The sequence below is a fragment of the Drosophila hydei genome, unplaced genomic scaffold (genome assembly GCF_003285905.1).
Source record: "Drosophila hydei strain 15085-1641.00,03,60 unplaced genomic scaffold, DhydRS2 tig00000149-arrow-pilon, whole genome shotgun sequence".
NCBI lineage: Eukaryota > Metazoa > Arthropoda > Insecta > Diptera > Drosophilidae > Drosophila > Drosophila hydei.
Window position 1 is genome coordinate 6,960,383 of NW_022045678.1, and position 22,753 is coordinate 6,983,135.

The window sequence follows — 22,753 nt, forward strand, 5'->3', positions numbered from 1 at the left end:
CCATTCCATTAGACAACGCCTCCAGCACGTATTAAGTGATCCGGGTCATGCTGAATATTAAAATTAGCCTGATTTGCTCTCTATTTTAAGTTAAGAACAATCAAAGTGTTTTATGTAAACAGTTTCTTAACAGCTTAAGAAATAAGTAAATTTAGTTTATGTTGTTTGTTTTGTTATACATTTTTAGTTTTGTTATTTTTCTTATAATTTAAATCAATAAATATTATTAAACAATTTACCATTAAATAAATTTCATTAATTTGAATTAAAGGCCATTAATTTTGCATCTTGTGTCAAAAATTGTATTTTTTGTTCAGTGTGTAAAAAGTTTCTTGACAAACGGTATATTGCACAAAACGTAATTTTGATTTTCTGATGTTTTTCATTTCATGTGTTCTTGTTTATATTAAAAACATATTGAAATCAATGGTACCATGACTAGCTCATCTTCCAGCTGTATATATATAAAGTATAACAGGAACCAGAACTGTATTAATATTATAATTTAAATATACACTTGTTCTGAGTTCTTACGTTCGACTGTGAACAATACATAGTAAGAACGAGTATCATTATAGTTCATTTATATCTTTACTTAATAAATTACTATTAATCCTCTTTGGTTTTGGCACAGGATTCCAATCCAAGTTGGACGCTGTCGGCGAGGACTCTCTAAATTGGAAAACAATCTTATCTATTTTATTTTTTTTAAAATTTTGTTCATTCATATCTAAATGATTCTCACAGGAAGAACTGTCCAAATTATCATTCTCAACTACCTCCCTTTTATTATGATTATTATTTGGTGATACACTAGTTGTAGAATATAATGCCGTTGAATATTGGATAGTACCCTTAGCTGCGCTTTCTTTGAGTAATCGCTGGCTACGATTTATAGAATCAATTATCTCCTTCACCGATTTAGCTTTGGTAGGTTTAGCCGATTCTTGTGAACAATCGATGTTACTCTTGGAACTTTCATAAATAGTTAATGGATTTTGAGAGTTATTATTTTCAAATTTTTCTTGTTCCAAACAACTATAATTTTGCTGATTACTTTTTGTTGTTGGGATTGAGTCTGTCGTTACTATGTCGAATATAATTTCCTTATTGATCTGTTCGTCGATTGTTAAATGTTCTCTGACTTGTGATGCATTATCCTTAGAATTATCTGCTTTTTTTGTCTTAAAAAAATTTTCTTCATTATATATATTATAATTGTTGTTAAGGAGTGTTGAGGGGCTAACATCTACTGTAGTTTGTCCTCTAGTTGGACCAGTAAATTTTATAGAATTTTCTACTTTCGCTTCCAAATTTTCTTCTTTCCCCAAACGGGTTAATATATTATTAGAAGATGTTTCACATGCATCTACTTGCGAACTCTCTCTGCTCGATGTTGTAAATTCTTCCGAATTCCTATTTGTCGACTCCACAATATGTGTATGAGTAGATATATTATTATTGGTGGTTTGACCGACTTCCACAACAGAATATTCATTATTTGATAAAGAACTTAATTTAGAGTCATCTTTTCTTGCATCCAAAATGTGTTCTAGCGTCGTAGTATGAGAATTGGGTTTTGGTTTTCTTAAAAAGTTAGCTTCTGCAGTCAAATTTTCTTTATTTGAGAAAACTTCATTTGCGCTGTCTTCTCTTACAACCAAATTTTGTTTTTCAGTTAATATATTGTAGTTGGGGGTGCTCCATAAGTTATCATCGACTCCTGGCAGTTTTCTACTTGATGCATTCGTTTCTTTCAAATTATCTTCTCTTGCATCCAAACTTTCTTCTTGAGTAGAAATGTCGGACTTGGTATTTAACCTAGCTTTAACTGATAAGTTTTTTCTGTTTGGTGCAGTGGGTATAATTCTATTGGAGTTTTCGGTAATTAATAACAAAGTTTCTCCTGGAGTAGTAGGTTGTTTTTCGTAATCCTTAGTTGATTCCAATGCTGATATATGATTATCTGAAGTTTCATTACTATGATTTACAAATCGTTCTATTTCGGTGGTAAGTGACTTAATATCTAAATCGTCAACATTATGTCTGGAGTCTACTGAATTTTCTTTTACGGGATCAGTTTGCGGCTCCGTGACCTGAAATAATTTTGTTATTTTTTTTTTTATTAAAAACACATTTATATATCAATTTACCATAATTTTAGTAGGAACTGAAGGGGCTCTCCTCTTTTTGCGATAAGTTTTTGTACGAAGACCAAGTGTCGAACTCTCAATATTATTTACGTCAGATTCAATTTCACTTTCAAATGGATTTGTGCTTGATAGACTAGAATACGAAGATCTTAAATGAAAAAAAAACATAAGCAAAATTTAAATATTTATACAACGCTCAATACTATGTTTTATTTATGATCTAAATATATTTTTTTACTGACTAACACACTGTGTTTCGAATTCGGACTTATTGACTCAGTTAAAGGCCACAGGCTTAAAGATGTTGAAATAAACATATAATTAAGTTGATATGATGAATTTATCTTAACAAGACCAACGTAAGTTTGTTAGAGTTAACAGAGCATTAGATACTTATGTATATTTTATGACTAGATTTTTGATCGTAATGAAGAATTAATATACTCTTTGAAGAGAGTTACAATCATATTACCTTATCGTTGCATATCTTTGAGGCTGTGGCGTTGAACATCTATCGAAATCAGCTTTGCCCATTGTCAACTATTAAAATATTAAAAAAAAAAACGATTAATTATGAATAATATTTAAAAAGCAAATAATTATATATTTTGAATGACTGGAAATAATTTAAAATTAAATTTAAGTAATAAATATAAATTTAATTATTACAATATTTGTGAAAAGTTTTAATCCCTAAATATATTCTACAGCTGAAGCAGAAGAAGCCTAGAGTATGAATGTAAACGAAGATTGCCTTCCCTGTTTAGATCATGTAAAGCAAAGACTAAGACAAAGACTAGAAATTTATACAGTCTGTTAAGTATAAATTTCTAGTATATTATCCTAATTGAATTTATGTTGCGGAGACCCTATAAACAAACAGAATTATACTAAAGAACTTGTATTGGTTCCCTGCGGTTCTAAATTAAAAAGGTTTAGCCTCATTGTGGCGACAACTAGAAATATTACCAGGGGTGAATATTGTATGAGTACTTTATAGTATTTATGTATAATAGGCTAATACAAAAATTTGCAGAGGAGACGATAGGAGAAATGATAAAAATATATGGGGAAATACAGTTTAGAAATCTACTGAAGCGTGATTGAATACGAAAAAAGATCGGAATAATCAGATTGTTGAATTTTCAAAGTATAGAAATACTTACCCCGATAGGAACGCTAACATTCTGTAAAGATCTCATTACATGTCTTCTTTGGTTGGCATTTTGTTCTGAATGTAAATACGGCGTAGTTGAATCGAAATTCCTCCGAAGAACTGGGGGACTTTCAGAAGTTTTTTGTATACCCAAAGTTGATGATTTCTTTTTTAAGTTAAATGACCGAAAAGTCCTAAAAAAAGTTAAAGTTAGTAGGTTTATTATTCGAAATATTTTAATTTAATTGTTTGTTAAGTTGTATGTAACAAGAGCTCCAAATTAGTGCTTATTCATGTTCAATGTTTGTTAGCGTTCAAAAACAGAATATTGACCGCCTAATTTAGGTATCCTCATCCCAATGGAGTTAATAAAAAGAGGGGTCAAGATTAAATCAGTTATAAAACATGTAAGAAACATTTTGAGATATTAAGATATTAAGAGATATTGAAAATGGGAAATCAGGGTATAATGGTTTGGTGCAAATGTATGTAACAGGCAGAAGGAGGCGTGGCAGACCCCATAAAGTATAGATATCCTTGATCAGGACGAAAAATCCGAGCATCTATAAGAGCTAGAAATTTTTTTTTTGTAGGTCCGTGTACAGCACGCGTATATCAAGTTTGTATAAAAAATTTGATAACTATTTCCATTTAATTGTTACCGAATAAAAACATGATCTAAATGCTGTTAATAAATTATATCTTGTACGTCTTAAGAGCCCTATTTTGTATTTTGTTCTATGTATATTTTACCGGCTCTAAATTTTCTCAAATTCTTTCAATTTAAGTTCAGTTGGAAATGGGCTCATTATGTGAAGGCGTCTGCTGAATAATCAGTTGCTACTTAACTTCAAATTTGCAACTTCTGCAGTGTAGTGCAGTGGCGGTGTTGGTAGATCAACTCTCGTAAGCGATCATTTCTGGGTTCGAACATGGCGGTGAAGGGACATTTTTATTGATTTTTTTGTTTTTTAATTATGAAGTGGCGGTGTTGGTAAAGCTGAGTTGCGTAAACAATATGTGTTCGAATCTTGGTGTCGTAATGTCGATTTTTATTTGTTTTTTTTTTTTTTGAATACTCGATACAAGCTACAGAAAATATTTAAAAAAACAGATCGGACTGGTATTAGGCTAGAGTTTTCTTATACACTGTTGCTTGAAAACAAAGTACACGCACTCCAACTTGTATATACACGCCTATATTTATGTAGCTATGAAAACATATTAATTGGTGACTAAAACTAATAATTCCACCGCAACAAAAATACTCGAAAAACGACGTTACCAGGAATTGAACCCACATCTTTATCAGCAATTCGCTTCACATCTACCGCTTTTCTGCTCTAACGGCAAGTAGGAAATGTAAACTAAAGTAGCATATATAGAAATTAATCACAGTTGTGACTCTTAGGAAAGAAAATTCATGCATTTGAATGCATATGTGCTCATTTATAAAAAAATGAGTACGCTTGGCGCTGCTTGCCACGAGCTTATATAATTTTATATTTTATATAATAACTTCTGTGTTACTGTGTACTGTGTTACAGATTTCAATGAAATTTTGAGCATATGACCTACATATTCCATATTCCATTGAAAATTGATCAGAATGCAAACATTAATGATGACATGGGAATATGTTTTTGGTGAAAAGTATGTGTAAAGTGCGTGTGTTTTGAGTGAGAGTAGACCTTTTTTGTTATGAATAAACACCGCCGGCGCTTAGTGTGCTCTTTAATTAGCGACTTATCTATATTATTAATTATTTAATGATCTTTGTTGTAGGTAAAACGTTAGAGCATAATATTATCGCACAAGTTTTTTGAAAATAATGAGAAGTATCAAAATATGATTCAATAACTGATTATTCATTTCAGAAAATTACATATTAAATCTCTTGGCAACCGAGAAACTACATAATAAGAAGTTGGGCCCGACTAGGAGATAGCTAAACTCCGTGCGCAGTGCGTATTTAACTATTGTCCGTTGGTTTTTTCTAGCACCAACTTATAAATATGTTTGTCCTAAAAAAATACAGAAAACCTGACATTGCGACACCAGGAATCAAACCAACGTCTCCTAGGCAAGGTAAAAAACAAACAAAATAGCCCGTTTTCGCCTGGAGTTAAACTCAGCAAATCCAACACTTTAAATTCACTGCTTGAGCGAACAGTTGCAAATCTAAACTGAAATGGCAACTGACAATTTAAACACAATTCAATCGCAATTCCGAATAGAAAAGAATGTACACACTTAAATGAATGCTTTTGCCAATTGACCAAACGTTTTATTTAATACCGTCAGAAGGACGTATCCAAGTATCCAAAATGTAACAAAAATGTGTAAAATATGCATGATGCATGTATAACCTAATAACTAAATTTTGATAGACTTTTAAATTGATAATAATAATTGAAACAAACCTGATCTGATCTGATCCAACAAAAAAAACTGTAGTCTATAGCTTTTATAGGTTCTGGGATCGGATAAATCGACACAGCTTGTCATCCTAATCAAGTATATATATACTTTATGATGTCCGCCACGCCTCTATCTATCTGTTACATACATTTGCACAAAACCATTATAATTTGATTTCCCATTTTCAACGGTATTAAAGTATATTATATTAATTTATGTAAATCTAATTTATCTAACTTAATACTTACCACACATCTCGTAAATTTCCAAATGAAAAACTTCTTCGTTTTGAATTATCATTAGATTTTGAAAAGTTCCAAAATCGCAAACGCTTGTGATTGTCTTCTTCGGTAAATGGATTCAAATGTTCTGGATAGTTATATATTGAGATTCTACTAGAGGATCTTTCACTGTTTGGTCTAAACCCATTGTTTGATTGCATCATCCTTAAATATTAAAAGAAACACGTAAGAAAGTTTGAATCGGAGATGCCCGACTACGAGATACCCTAAGCCACAACAGATATGCGTTTTAAATATACTCAATGTTTGTAAAATAAATCAAAAATGAAATCGTCGTGCTCAAGAGTTGTACTCATGACGTCACGACGACGCGCTCCGTCTTTACCAACACCGCCACTCCACTGCTTGCTCGATCAGAGGCAAATACAAACTAAATTAGCAGACTATTGAACTTTAATTTAATGAATTTAAGGAAACTTGGAGTCGGTATCCACATTATAACAAGAATCAAAGTTGTATAAAATATACATACAACTAAATACAAAATTTGCAGACTCTAGCTCTTAAGCTTTTCGAAATATAAATTAATAATTTTATTTCGAAAAGCTGAAAATAGTTATCGATTATTTGAATGTAAATTGTTATGCGCGTGCACAGTAAAAAAAATCGAGTCCAGCTTTTCATGGCTAAATCGACTCAGCTCGTCGTCATGAACAAGAACATATGAACTTTATGGGGTCTGCCTGTTAAATAATTTTAACAGAAGCACATTTCGTACAAATTTCAGTGTTTGCAAATTTATTAAAAAATATCTTTCAATAAATTAATTTAAACGTTTCAAGAACAATAATAAAATATACAAGCCATATTTAAATTTTAATTCAGTGAAATCAACGCAAATGTTTTTACTCGTTTCCGAGAGGACGTGACATTGATTTTGTATAATGTCCGTTAAACAATATGAACGTAAAACATTTCGCCTCCATTGACTTGAAATTTGGAATATATACTCGCTGGTAACCTTATTTTATAAACTGTTGAAGATTTTAGAAATGTATTTACTAATGGCGTGATAAGTCGGGACTTACTATATATTATGAAACGTAAATGCCATGACTTAAGACGCTATTGAATCTAAGGAGTCACAATAGATCGACATATTATATATCAATGCCTAAAATCACACGGTGCAAAATCAGGAATGAATATAGTGTATAGTAAATATGCTGTTATATTTCGCACTAGAAATTTGCAATTGTATGTAACTTGCGAAAAAATTAAGCGCGTTGTCACGATACCGAGTCTCACCCTTCTTCACCATTGGTCAGTTGGATTTTGTTTTATTTTTTTCCGAAAATTAAATTAAATTGGCTAGAATTTAAATCTTTAATAATACAGACATTTAAACGTAATTGATGGCATTAGTTTAATGTTTTTTTTATATATTAAAATCTTCAGGACGCGTACGCTTTCCTTGCCAACCTATCTATTAATGTTCGCCATAAAATTAATGTAGTACGAGTAAATCGTTCTCATGAAGTGGGAATAAGAATGACCATAATCCCTTGGAAAAATTCATTTCAATGTTCCTGAATTTAAAAGCTATAAGCCCACCCCATTTGTCCGCCTTTTTGGCGATGTCGACTTTTGAAATAATAGTAATCTTTGCGTAGGTACTAAAAGGAATAATTGACCCATTGAGGACTTCCAAATAATATTTATATTTTCTATCATATTAAAACTAAACATTTAAAATAGGACGAAGCAGAGAATAATTCCGTTACTTTTAATGTTGACTAAAAGATAAGTTGTAACACCACCTTTTCTATTTTTGTGCTTTATTATCCCATCTGAAGTTTGACGAATATGTAGTGTACCTACCCATTCATATGTAGTGTACCAAAAATTCAACGTGTGCATTGATTAAAAAATCAAGGAGAGCTTAAGATTCTTAGTTTAAAGAATTTTAAGAATCTAAATATAACCATTTATTAAAAGCATTTTCCGTTTTTATTTCGTGTACTCGCATGAGGAACGATAAAATGTCAAAGTTGCTGTATTTTCAAACAAAACTCAACGCGCGCGCACTTATTTCCGAATGACGTCACACTGTCAAGTTAACAGACCGCTTTCCATAACTCTTTCGTGACTCTGTGCATAATTCTGGTTACTTCTTATTGGATACTTCCAAAGCATTCTCTTTTTCAATGAAGTTATTTATTTTCAAGTTGAGCTATTAGATGTCAGATAGCACGAATATGTTTTCCATCTTACGCCTTCCACTTTACGCGATTCGTTACGTAAGCGTTATAAAAATGATACAAATTATAAAAAATTTGAAATTGCGAGTCTGCGTAGAATTTCACCCATACACACTCTGATAATAAAAATATGAATTTGAAAGTTTATTTTCACTATATTAATATATCTCTAGAATATATTCACGCGAACAAGTAGGAATAAAATCAGATAGTCGTTGACACTTCAGCCTTACCCTTTAAGCCCTTATGTACATACATACATTTATGGTCATACATACATACACTGATTTGAAATGTATTGATTTACATAAGCGTTATCTGAAATCAATACTGAACAACCTGTTCGATATTCCATTACATACATACATAAATAGGTTACTAACTATATGTGTACGTATATTATACGGAAAATGTATCTAGCTTTTTTATATTGTACATACGAAACTAATTATGTATTTGAACTTCTTTATAAATACAGGAAATGCATCTCCCGAATAGAAAAAAAGTCAAGGCAAACACAAATAAATTGGAAAAGATAATTTATCTTCCCAACTTGTTGCTCTAACTTACATACATAAGTATGTATGTACATAAATATGGTTAAAAATAGCATTAAACATATGTACATATGTATACACCGATGATACGGTAAATAGATATGCATATCGAAGATAACACCTTTGGTATTTGTGTACTTGATTTCTAAACACTTCGATCATTTCTGAAAATAAAAATGTATTATTTGTATGTCCATATTGTATAATCTGTAAATATACACACATATTTAGGTATGCAAGTTGTTTATGCAAGCTTAAAGCCCAGACTGCATATATAAATTCATATATATGTATATATTTACATACATTTAACACATTCACAATTTTAACCAAATTCTAATTCGCATTCATATATGTACCTACATATGTAGATTTATCGATGTATATGTACGTGTATATACTTTTGCATACACAGCGGTATATGTGTGTACCAACACACACACTACATTTCAGTTAACAGTGATAAGATCAAACAAAAAAAAATGTCTCAATAATTAAATTGAACTGCAACAGGTGCAATTCGAATACATATTTATCATAATTTGTATGCTCGAAATTACCTAGATAATACTTTTAGATTCTTTCAATAATAATAGGTAATGATGATCTCAACACGTTGAATTAAGCTCTTTCTTTTGCTAAAGCACCGAGTTAAAGTCGAACACTAAATAAACTTTTTCTTTGCAGAACTCACAGAAGCAGGAAAGCTTTTTTGTTATAAAGAATGAACGAGGGTATATAGTAAAGTATGTCAAGAATTTAATAAAATAATTTTTGTTTTTCAATTGATTAAATTAAAGTTTAGGAAATATTGTTTGTGGCGATATATTTTCAGTTTTAAGGGCTGTTAAAAAATTCTTTAATTTTAAGTTTGATTTTTAATATTTAATTGTTATAAAATAATAAATACATTTAGTTTAACTATTTTGCAAATAAAAAGTAAAACCCGCATATGTTGATTATAATATACTGATTTAGCGAAAATGTCTGTATATGTGAATGCGTCGATCTGTCTCTAGAGATTTGAGGTTTTGGAGGTCCGTGTATAGCACGTGCATATCAAGTTTGTTTCAAATATTCGATAACTATACCCATTTTAATGTTATCGATTAAGAATTTAATCAAAATGCAGTTATTAAATTATATCTCACATGTCTTAAGAGCTTAAGAGCCTCCAAGTTAAATATTAAAATATGATTTTGAATTCTTAAAATTTAAGTTCAGTTAGAACTATAACTAAAGGTGCTTGCATTTCTACTAATCCAATAGAACATGTAGATCATATGCTGGCAATTTCATTAAAATCCATTAAGTAAAAAAGGCATTAAACAAAATGTTTGGTCAATTTGCAAACATGCAATGAAATGCGTGCTTCTTTTCTATTCGAAGAATCGAAATTGCGATTAAATTATCACCTGCAACTGAAGTTGCATAAGCAGTACAGTGCATTGGCGGTGTTGGTAGAGGCGGCGCTCGTTACCCACAAGTACTAGGCTCGAAAACAAGCGGCGAAGGGATTTTTTTTCATTTTTATATTTTAATTATTAAGTAGTTGAGTTGAGTTGAGTAGAGCTGATGCGCGTAGGCAACGTTGGTTTGAATCTCGGTTTTTATGTTTTTTAATACTCGATACAATTATTTAAAATATTAAAATAAACACATAGGATTTTGAACAGGGTATCTGCTAGTCGGACACTCCGACTAGACCATTCTGACTTGTTTACCAAGGTTTTTATTGCATCGATAGCTCTCGCCTGGTTACCAACGTTGTTTGTTAAATTTTGTAGGTTTTTGAAGTGTTTTCATATTGTTAATATTTATTATTTCAAACGAAATCGAAATACAAATTAGCAATTTACTCTTTTAATGAATGCTTTTTACTTGAATTTCCTTATTGAACTGCGAGTCTTTTCCACACTTAATTCTAATATAAATTTTTAATTAGCGCAGTCACCAGCAATGTATCTAGCGCTTTTTTCTTTTAGACAATTTGTGCTGACGGTTACTTTTTCTTTTGCACCCAAGCAAATTGTTGTGTGATTTGACGCATTGATTGCATGTCGTCTTTAATGCAATGGATAGACACTTATAACATAGCGCGATTTTATTCACAATCTCCTTGCACTTTTTAACAAGTTCAGCTCTAAATTTCTCACACCTGGTTATTTCATGGCAAGCCAGTTGGCAAAAACGGCATATTTTGTAGCTCGTTGTCTTTGCTTCACTCGACGTATGGACAGCACCGTTTTGCACTGAGTCTATTGAGTTATACAGTTTCTCAATAAAATCCAGCAGGTTATCGAAGGAATGAAAGCAAAGGATCTCTCTAGTCTTCCTTACATATTGCTAGTTGTATGACTTCCACGGAGAGACGTCGCAACAAAATCCGAGCGAATAGAACAGATCAGCATCATAACTAAATTCACCTTTTTCTTTGATGATCAAAATACACTCCGTCGCTGAGTTCAAGATCTTGTGGATACGGGCTTCATCATTGTTCTTCAGCAGTCCCATGTCCATAGTTGGTTAACGGCGTTATAAGGTCCCACGCTGGGTTGTAGTTAGCAGACGAGCCAATGGCCAATGAGCCTACGACCATTTTGACTTTTTCTTTGAATGATTTCAGGTAGTTCAGCTCTCTTGTGACGCTGATAACATTAGCCACTCTTTGGGACTTCCATTAAAGTGAGGAAGATCCACTTTCGGTTGCTCTGGAACGAATGCCGTATTTTATGTTTTGCAATTCTTATACTTTTCTGTTTAGTTTTCTTGTGAGTAAGCTGACGTTGCATCCCAGCTCAGCAATCTCATCGATGCCAGAGAAAAATTTCTCATATTTTGTTTCTAAGTCAGTGAGTATTGACTGAATGCTTCACAAGAATATTAATATTTTTTTATAATCAAGGATTTTTTGGTTGCTGAGCTCCATTTTTTGAGTTCTTCTGTCAACCTTTATATCTTTATGCTGACTAAGTTTTGCCTTGGACGTTTTTGGTTGAACTATGCTGTTTTCGCTAGATGCTGTTTTGTCGGTTTCTAAGGCGTGATCGGCAACTTCGACTTTCATCAGGGACTTTTAATGGGTCTTGACCGTTTCCATTATGTCATCTTATATTTTCTCCTTAAAAAATTTATGGTCAAATTCTGCTGCCAATTTATCAACGACTGCCGGATCTTATCATAACTATCATAAATATCTGATTGCTTTTTAGCAACTTGAGTTGAGTGTTTGCCGTAAGTATCTTGTTTATGTTCTTTATGTATAAATTCGTTACTAATTTACTCTATGGCTTGAACTGTTGGAGGTATTGTCTTTTTGTTTTGACCGCGTTGTGCCTCTACTCTACTCTACTGGAAAGCTAAAGAAAAAATCTTTAAACAATTTATCACTTTACCTTTACACTCTTCACAACACGTTTAGCAGCCTTGTAGATTGAATTGAAGGACCATACACTTGACTGCGATGTTGTTCCGTTTTATATTAATACTTTATTCTTCTGGGTTAGGTGTTTTAGACCCTGACTCTTGCATATTTCATTACTGAACACATATCGGTGAAGATTCTTTTGCAAATATCAAAAAATTTCTTAGATTTGGAACATATAGATCTCGTTATTTAAAGAGATTCTGTCGCCAATTTTAACTGATATGTCGTAATTGTCATTGTCCTCGAACTCAGCTCGTGGCCGAATTTCTCATCTCTGCAGTTTACTAATTTCTCATTTCCTTTTCTAAAGACTTCGACTAAACTTCCTAATGTTAATTTCTCAGGATGAATGAGTTAATTTTTGGCTATCAGTACCTGTCACTTGTGTAGTGTAAATATGTAGTCGTCCTTCTATTTGTTTCAAGTTACACGACCCATCCTATAATCCACTTTCGTTTTCGTGAACATATTCCGGAACATCGAATAATGATCTTCCTATCAGGAAGATGGTAAGTATTAACATTTCTGTACATTCATTCATTTATATTTATAATATATGTGCGCATTTGTCTCCTTGTAGATATTTCGAGAAGAACGATTCTGCTGATAAGTCGCTGACTTCATCCAAATGAAAAGCTGTAGTTACCATAGGCACGAAAAGAGCTATATATCCTTTAAAAATCTCTCGTTCTAGAGCATTTAATTTGTAAAGGTCCAATGTAGATGAAACCTATGTGAAAGAATGGGCGATTCATAGTTACACTAGAAAATGGTCGATTACCCATAATCAGTTGAGCACTGGCCATACATGAGTGAAAGAAATCTTCTGTATGTTCAGATGATTCCATAGGCCGAGGGTCCAATTTTAGTGATCAACAGACATTGTGTTGCTCCAACGATTGCATATGTTACCCAGTTTCTTATATTAAACTATTGTCTTGCACCACCGAAGCTGAACGTAGGGCTCCCCTTGGATGTAGATTAATTGCTTTGATTAATGATTGGTTAGCAACGGAGGTGCAGAATCCTATATAATTCTGTTTTAAGTTTATATTCTTGCACAGCCTATTGGTCTAAATGCCAATCATTCTGGCAAAAATAACATCTTTTAAGAGTCCTGCAAAAACAATATTTTATTCCAATAGATTATTATTTAGGGTACTTGAACATTACCGATTTTTAAGAAGCTTATCGTTTACCTAATACTTTGACTTTGTTCGCTTTGCTAGTAAGATAAAAAAAATAAAAAAGCATTTAAGTTCATTAAATCTGAAGACTTCGAATATTCAAATACCCCAGAACGGAAATTTAATGTGGATTTCTAAATAATATAATTCTTACCACGCAATACTTTTTTATATGATGTTTCTTTGCTTATATGTGTTTTTGTAAAATCATGTTTTTAGCAATTTTACCTTAAACGTGTGTTCCGTGGATTAAACGCAATGCTAATTGTCAATATGTCAATATGTATAAAATTCGATCCTATTAATTTTATTTTAGATGACGACAATTGCGAAACACACTTGAGTACAGTTGCAGGTATCAACGACTATTCTTTCAATTTAGATGTGAAAAAAGTAATCATTGAATAATATATATTAAAATCAGTATCGTAGGGAATGAAATAAATTTAATATAAACTAATTATGTATAAATTTATGCATTTTTCATGTATACCGATGTTGCACAAATTGTACATCAACTATAACCATAAAGTGTGCTAAATTTCAAGTCTGTGTCTGTATCTATATTTTGTTAATTTCTGCCAACAGTTGGGTTTTCTTGCCTTGGTATTTTTGGGAGTTCAGATTTGAAGATAGATTGTGTCTTTATCACCATATATAAAATTGCCACCTTCTCAATTCAAACAGTCTTATGTCCTTTTGTAGTCTTGGACCAGTCATCATGACCTGCAGATGACCTTAAAGATGCAGCTGTTTAGTTGTACTGAGAAAAGTAGTATTTTCTATTTCCATGACCGTCAATGTTAACTGCTGTTAACCAAATTTGTATTTTTGAATGGATTAAACTAGAATTTCCATGAATGAGTATTATTCAGTTGGTAGCAACCGACTACAACATTTAAACTTGTATTTTTAAGCATATCATGAATGCCTATGAACTTAAAAAAACATCCAATTTATTATGGATTCACTGAAATCTCAATATAACATTTTCATATGCGCGTGTATGTGAAGTCTAGCCTCAGCTCGCCTCCTGGTCAAGAATATATGTACATATACAGTTTATGAAGTCTGCAACGCTTACTTCTGTCTGTTCCATACATTTTTACAAAATCATAGTATCCTGAATTTAATTCAATGGGTTCAGATTTATATATATTATATTTCATACATAATACATTACCATTATCATTTATCAATGTTCTATATACTTAATGGGCAAAAAAATAGTTTCATAATTTTATTATTTTTTTTAGTGAAACTATGATTATAATGCGATTCTAATATTTTGTCTTATGCATATATTTTTTATACGCAAACTACAAGATTTAAAATAAAAATTAAGACCTGGAGCCTATTAATATACATACAAAAATAAATTTCTGATGGGAACTAAGATACCATTTTTTAAACATAAAATTTTAGTATAAGGGAAAAATCTTAACATTTTTGATAGTTATTTATATTTTCAAAAATATAATTTTAACAGTAAAAAATGATTAATCTAAGTCAATTCGATTTTCCAAAAACAAATTACCAGTGTGCATTTTAGACTCTTTCATTTTAAGGTGAGAATTAAGCAAATCATCCATTGTAATAGAAATTAATGATTTGTCAGTATCTGAACTTGCTAAAGTTGAAGGTGTTTCTGTATTATCATTTGCTCGCATAAATTGCCTCATTCTATAAACAGAAGCGTTTCGGCACATTTCTCGAAGATCTGAACCAGAAAATCCATTTGTAAGCTTAGCCAAGCGGTTAAAATCGACATTGCGATCAACTTCTTCAGTTTCTAATATTAATTTAAGAATTTGAACTCTCTGAACTTCGGATGGAAGACTTATATGAAATTGAGCTGGCATTCGGCGAAGTATAGCCTTGTCGAGGTCCTGTGGGCGATTAGTAGCACCCATTACAATTACTGCCGAATTGGGATTGGTGCTTAGCCCATCCCATAGCATCATGAACTGGGTTTTCATCATGGCCGTAGCCTCATGATCATTTGAATTACGTGCGCGTAGAAAGGAATCAATTTCATCAACGAAAATAATACATGGCTGAATTTTGGCAGCTAACGAAAATACTGCTGATGCGAGCTTTTGGGACTCTCCATACCACTTGTCAGTTAAAATAGCCACATCTAAATTGATGAACCTCATGCCCGCTTCTTTAGCAGTGGCTTTGGCAATTAAGGTTTTTCCACATCCTGGAGGTCCATGGAGAAGCACGCCTCTTGGGGCTTGCCAAAGCTTCGATTCTTTGAACAAATCACGATGTCGCACAGGTAAAACAACAGATTCACGAAGATCCTGAATAACTGCATCTAATCCAGCTATATCGCTCCATTTAACAGTTATGTCAGCTGGAACAATAAGGTGTGATGCAATCATCAACTCATAATCAGTAAACGTCTGAAGATTAACGTTGAAGTTATTTTCTTTGCTTAATCTACAAAAAAAAAAATATACAATAACATGTTGCATTTCTCTTTTTGCAAAGTAAAACAAACCTTTTTAATTGTTCTTCAGCAAGCAACTTAGCTTTCTTCTTGTTCTTACTGGTTGGGTCTAACTGGTTCATCATCCATTTTACAGAATAATATGTTATTACTGACGCTATGGAAATTCGTAGAAACATTTGAAAAACATGACCACGAGTTAATTCTGAGCCCCCAAAATTAAAATGATCCATTTCGCCTTATTTACTTATAAAATAATTGTTTGAGGGAAAAAATGTTCCTATGCTTAATTATAGTGAATAGAGATGTAAGAATATAAACACGAAACTTTTCGCATCGATCTCAGTATATCGATACGTACGTACTTATTAATGTCACTAACAGTTTGTAACAAATTTAATGTAAAATCAGTGATGGGCAATATTTTAGTTAGGTTTCCTCCCTTCGTAACTAATTCATGTTATGAAACTTAGCAAAATGCGTAAGGCATTTAAAAAGTTTCGAAAAATATCGGTATTACTTTAAAAAGATGGTAATATCTGCATCATTTTCATATTAATTTATTTAGTTTCGAAAACAAAACTTCAATAACTGCAACAGGCAATACAACATCCGATAAAAATCGATTATTCAAATTAACATAACGTTTTGCGTTGTTTATATTCGTTTAATAGACATTAATATAAAATTCATATTCAATTCAATGGTTTTATTATTGACACTTTTGTTAATAGGAGGATTTTTTTTTATTAAATAAATAAAATTGCAATTAGCTATAATTTTTACGTTTTATTAATTTGTCTTATTATTAATCTTACTATTTTTCTAAAAATATAAACTAATATAATTAAATATTTAAATTTTTATTAGAAAATTATTCAAAATCAAGCAGCAGATGTCTATAAAACTGAGCAATGCATGCAATTTAAATGGGTTTAAAGAGTTGGTTTATCCTTCTGAGGAAAGCATATGGTAAATTCATAAAAGAGGTTGCCATGAGCATGCAAACTTTTACACCCTCAATCTATTGAAAATTAGGATATAATAGGTTAGTTAGAATGTATGTAACGTGCCTGGCAAACACCATAAATTATTACTTATAGGTGCCTATTTACTTCGTGCATATATGTTTTTCAGAATTTCCTCAAATTTAGTTAATATTTTCTACTTAGCTGATAAATATTCCAATATAATATGTACATATTCATTGAAATCCGTTAAGAAACACAGAAGTGAGGTGATGGTGTTGGTAGAGGCGGTACGCGGTATAGAGAAGTTCTCTGCTCTCCTCTTTGCGAAATCGGGCTAATTTTTGTTTTTTCCTTGTTTGAAACAGGATGTATTAGCGCGTTGCCTAGGAGATGGAAAATAATTCAAAGCGCAGATTTGCTTTTAGTCGGGCACCTCGGACTAGAGCTTTTTTAATTGTTACTATTAGTAGGAAGATTACAAATACTTTTTGCGGCGACCATGAACACGCTTATAGTCCTTTGTTCATATATATACACATGTGGGGATGAGATGATTAAAATTGTGTCTTGCGGTTTACTAGCTTGAAATTAGTATATATTAAGTATTTTCACAAGAGTATATTTTCACAAATAATAATGAAAATGCTAAAATTTAGAACATGGAAAACCCATCCACGAGTTTTCGATATTTCTCGATCAAAAGATTGAAATGAGAGCTCATGGTGAACAAATTTCTATTTGCGTGAACTGTTGCTTGTGCATACATTTATATACATATATACATATTGTATATAGTGGGACTTTATATAAGGATTTCGGTTTTTATACGGTGATCCTACTGATAGTAAGAAATCGGGACTTAATGGGACTTATGTCGACTTATCAGCAGAATCGTTCTTTGAATTCTCTACAAGGAGGAAAATGCGCATATATATTATAAATATAAATGAATATGAGTGGACAAAAAAGTTAATACTGACCATCTTCCTGATCGGGAGATCAATGTTTGAATACGGAATATGTTCACGATAACAAATGTGGATTATAGGATAGGTCGAACAAATAGAAGCATGACTACATACTTACACTACACAAGAAATCAAAATATCAAAAACGAGTAATGAAAAGTGACATGGACTGAAAAAATTAACTCATTCATCCTGAGAAATTAACATTAGGAAGGTTAGTCGAAGTCTTTAGAAAAGAAAATGAGAAATTAGTAAACGACAGAGATGGGAAATACGGCCACGAGCTGAGTTCGAGGACAATGACAATTACGACATATCAGTTAAAATTGGGGACAGAATCTTTTTAAAAAGCGAGACCTATGTGTACAAAATTGAAAGAGTTTACTGAGATTTGCAAAAGAATCTTCAACATTGGTACATATATGGGTTCAGGTATGAACATACAAAATAAACGAGGATTATTTATATGATAATAGATAAGAGCACATATATAGAATCAAAAATTAGTCAGACCAACGCTGAGCCTTACAAACTCAGCAATAAATAAGCTGGACTTAGGGGATGAAATATGCATGCATTTTTGTCTGCTCAGAAAGCTTTACCAATATCGCTGAAAATAAAATTTATATCAACCATACGAAAAAATAGGAATACTTTTAAAAAATGAGACGAATTTGAGAGATCACAATGGTAACTATGCGATAGCTATCGATGCAATAAAAACCTTGGCAAAGAATACGACAAACCAAGTAAACGAGGATTAAAGTCAGTATGCAAACCGTATAGATTTTACCGTGAATGATAATTTTTTATGCTATTAATCAAACATCAAGGGTGCAATAATTATGCGGAGAAGAATCAACGCGGAATAACTTCATCAATAATAGTCTATTATTTGATAAGCCGGCAGAGTTGACCGGCGGAATAAAGTAAATCAAACATATCATGCCTTAAACGATATCTAGAAAGGACTTGCGGACAACCTGGGCAACCGATTGCAAAACAGTGTATGTCTCTGAATGCAAAGGTATTGTTTAAAGCTTTAAGGCCAGGTCAATCATTCATAGGATCTGTCTCGAAGTTTACCGATCCCCTTGCAGAGAAACGGTAACAAGATTATTGCTAATTTTTCTGAACAATTCTTCATTCAACTAATACCATTTTATGACCGAAGCTAGTCTAAACAAGCCTATCGAAGAATTAACAGCTTTATAAGTTGCGATAATTAGCCTCGAAAAACAGTCCCAACCCCAGCAAAAAAAAAGTTAATTGTAAAATAGTACTACTTGATAGAGTCACAATGGGTGGAAGTCGGTGGCTGTTTACGATGTTCATTGGTTCAACGCTACATACAGAATACAAAGTTATAACCTTATAGTCGAATCAACTTGAGTAATCAAAGAACAAGAAATACTCGACGCATTTTATACAGGAACTAAATTACTCCGATTATCATGAATTCACTCAGATTCACTCTTGGATAATGAACAATACCAGGGAACACCAGGATTCAATGGAAGCAGATTCTGTCAGTGACGTTTCTATCTCTAAGTCAAGTTCGCATGTTTTCCATTAAATCGTATTTTGATCAAATTTGCAGGTTATACTTTATTGGCTGTGTTGGGTCTAGGAACTGACATGTGTCAACGAAAAGTAACCTCAGCAGCAACCCAAACCACGGTGGATATAAAACTCCAGCTTACCAATGCAAGCAATCGCAGCAACTCACATTAACGACGCTAAATACGATTCTGGTTAGACGTATCTGGGGATTTCCTGTTCAGCATTCAATAGAAAATCAAATAAACCAACAAGAGTACAAATATGGTAGTAGGAACATGCGTTCGCGTGTAAGTGAAGAACATTCTGCCTTAGCAGAGAATGCTCGGCACAGTGAAAGTAGCAGTCACCGGCACACCACCTTCTTAAGTTAATATGTATATTTTTTTTAGTGTAAGGTTTTCGTCAGTTTTGCAGACTTGGAAATGGCATGATGTTGTGTTATTTGCTTAATACATAGTAATAAGTAATTATTTTTGTTACATCGATTGAATATAATTAGGTAATATGAAACCATTTTTTAAGAGAGCCATTTAAAGTTGTAGTTGTAAGGACGGGATTCAGAAAATTGAAATTTTTTTGGTTTATTTGTAGAGTGAGTGGTAAATGTGCTTTTATGAACTGTAGAAGGTTTTTTTTGATAAAAAGAGAATTTGTAGAATGATACATGTAATGGCACTGGTTATGCATTTTATCACTGAATTTAGTGACCCACTTGAATATTTTATAACCTACTATCGGATATATAAAAAAAATAAAAAAATCCTATTAGCTAATGCACTAAGGTGACTTTTTCGATTGGTAAGGTTATATGCACAGTTGTAGAATATAAAGTGAGTATATTTTGGCATGCAAAAACAGATTTAAAATATCTTAAGATATTTGAATCAAGAGTATATGCACTCAATTAAGGACGAATAACAAATATTACTAAAAGCCAAGGAAAACTATACTTGTTGGCTATAAACCAAATTGGTATAAATTGTAGAAAATGGACTCGACGAAATTCTGCAATTACGGAAAATAAAGAATCTGGTTTTACACTGGTGAAAAGTAATGGATAGGTTAGTTCAAGATCAGATGTACCACTTATTGAAAATTCTACACATATTGAGAATGCTGATCCGGTTATTGAAACTTATAATAGAATTAAAGAAAATATAAGGAAAGTAAAAATACATGTATATATATGTAACTTTGCCATTTTGTCATTTTCTTTTGCTTGTCATGTCCATTTACACAAATAAATTGAAGTAATAATAAAAATCGTAGATAGGACTGTGATCAGGTATCTCCTAGTATGACATCCAAACTAGAATGCCCTGATCACAGTCCTATCTACGATTTTTATGTTTTCAGTTTGTATCCAGTATTAAAAAAAACAAATAAAAACCGACATAAGGACACAAAGACCAACATTGTCTATCGGAATTTCGATTTTTCGAATAGAAAATAATTCACGAGTGTATATGAAAAATTGCCTTCGTGCAGTTATTTGGCGTGTGCGTCTTGTATTAACAATGGGAATTTTGTAAAATTGGTGGATGCATCGTTTCATATTGAAGTGTTGAATTTTGTAGTTACTTCTATTTCTTTGGATCGAATTTCCATTTTATTGGTTACATTTTGTTTTCAACTATACATGCCGCTGATGACATTTTATTTTATACCCAAAATCCTGATGTTATTGCAGTCTTATTATAGCTTACAATGCTTTACTGAACTCGTTCTTTCGTCTTCTTTAAGCTACTCAGGTCTATTTAACTATTTTTAACATGCTGGAAGCTTTGAAACATATACGCCTGTTGATTCTAGGTGTGCTAATTTTGCGGTGGGTGTCTGACATATTTCCCCTCGGGCATTTATGGACTTTTTGATATATTATCCACTATTATCTTATCTTATTGGTTCTTCTGTCTCGGGGCTTTCATCCATGCTAGTATTGGGTATTCATACAAGCATAAGTCCTTATTAGCAGCCTTTTACTATTTTGGGCACGCTCGGCCTAAGAATTAATTTGGCTGGAAAATTAAATTCTTATAACCATAGGCTACTGAAGAGACATCACTGATCAAATGTAGCTACTTTATCTTTAATAAATCTTCCCATCCAGCTCAACATTGAATTAAATATCTTCAAATTGGTCTATAGAATACTTTCAGAGAGCATCTGATGTGTCGAATAGTTTCAAAGATGATTTTGTAGCATGTAACCCGTTTCTATTGTTTCGTTGTCGTTTGTTCTTAATCCTTAATAGCTGTCAAAGAGTCTGCGAGTGGACCCCGCACATATTTGTTAACGTAAGCAAATATATTAATGACTAACGATCGCGCGTGCTGACGTAGCAAAAGCTCAGTTCAGCGCACATGCCGCAGAATCAACGTTATCAATATAAGTGATGGGTTGGTGATATAAGTAGGTCGGCTTGCCGGCTATCGCATTGTCGCACTTTGTAACTTTGGATTGTTTTTGCATATTGTATTTTGTTTAGCTTATCCCTCAGAACACTGGCGTCTTTAACTTAAGTTCTGTTCACGCATATTAAGACTTCACTTGTAATAAAAACATCACTTCGCATAGCCGTTTAATTATATATTTCATTGCTGAGCCGCAAGACTTGTACTTTGCAATGTATGTAACAACCAAGATGAGATCCCGCTTAATTAAATTCTTTGCAGTTAATAGATAATCCATGCAGATTGTGTTTTTGATGAATTTGTCTATTCTGCGTAATGTATATTGGATGCTTCGAAACGGAACTGCCGCAGTCCTGTATGTTACTGTGTCAAGTTAATATTATTGTACAGGTTTTTCCTGCACCATATCCGCTGGTACTCATGAAATGGTTTGGAAATCCAGGTTTGGCTAAACATTTCGGTTCAATACCTTCTCCGAATGCTCAAGTTACCTTGAAGTAAAATAAATATTTTTTTTATCTGTTGATTGATATGGATTACTTGGAATGGGTTATTTGGAGTATACCTTGCAGCAGCCCTTCTAGCTTGCTCAGAATGCCATACAATTTAAATAATTTTCAATATGTTCTGAAGATTTATGGGGCGATGGCGATTGGTTTGTCATTTGTATAAAACGTGTTCTTTAGTTTTTTCTGGTGCATTAGCTCAAATAATAACCCGTCATCATTTGTCTCTATAAATATAACTCATATTCTCACTTCAAGCAATTTGTTCGTTTTCTTCAAACAACTTCCAAATTTCTGGCAAATTTTCAGTCTTTGTTATATAAAATATGGAATTCGTTTTTAAATCTATATGGTTCTTTCAGTATAATGGTATTATTTCATATAGTCAATGCATCTAAATGCTGTATTTGTTTCAAGCTCGATGTATACACTTTACTGTGGTGTTGTTCAGTTTTGTATTGATTCTTTA

General features: G+C 32.4%; 2 protein-coding genes and 1 long non-coding RNA gene across 6 annotated transcripts; all 3 read right to left on the reverse strand.

The window, feature by feature from the left end:
• Window positions 1-276: 276 nt before the first annotated feature.
• LOC111594406 (myb-like protein D) lies at window positions 277-9,730 on the reverse strand. 4 transcript variants are annotated; one of them, XM_023307680.2, is made up of 6 exons: window positions 9,701-9,730; window positions 5,979-6,176; window positions 3,320-3,503; window positions 2,626-2,693; window positions 2,154-2,301; window positions 277-2,096 (listed from the first exon to the last, which is right to left on the reverse strand). In XM_023307680.2, coding segments are annotated over exons 1-6 (2,124 nt in total). In that variant the 5' UTR covers window positions 9,703-9,730; the 3' UTR covers window positions 277-572. The 4 variants fall into 4 exon arrangements, with proteins under 4 accessions (XP_023163448.2, XP_023163449.2, XP_023163446.2 ...); XM_023307681.2 differs by lacking the exon at window positions 9,701-9,730 and adding an exon at window positions 9,351-9,486; XM_023307678.2 differs by lacking the exon at window positions 9,701-9,730 and adding an exon at window positions 9,192-9,214.
• Window positions 9,731-10,357: 627 nt separating this feature from the next.
• On the reverse strand, window positions 10,358-13,483 carry LOC111594410. Its single transcript, XR_002751129.2, has 3 exons — window positions 13,391-13,483; window positions 13,026-13,334; window positions 10,358-12,947 (listed from the first exon to the last, which is right to left on the reverse strand). It is a non-coding gene; the product is annotated as an uncharacterized LOC111594410 (long non-coding RNA).
• A 1,420-nt stretch (window positions 13,484-14,903) lies between these two features.
• LOC111594407 (ATPase family AAA domain-containing protein 1) lies at window positions 14,904-16,193 on the reverse strand. The gene is made up of 2 exons (XM_023307683.2): window positions 15,914-16,193; window positions 14,904-15,852 (listed from the first exon to the last, which is right to left on the reverse strand). The coding sequence occupies exons 1-2, from the start codon at window positions 16,093-16,095 to the stop codon at window positions 14,904-14,906; spliced, it is 1,131 nt and encodes a 376-aa protein (XP_023163451.1). The 5' UTR covers window positions 16,096-16,193.
• Between the last annotated feature and the right edge of the window lie 6,560 nt (window positions 16,194-22,753).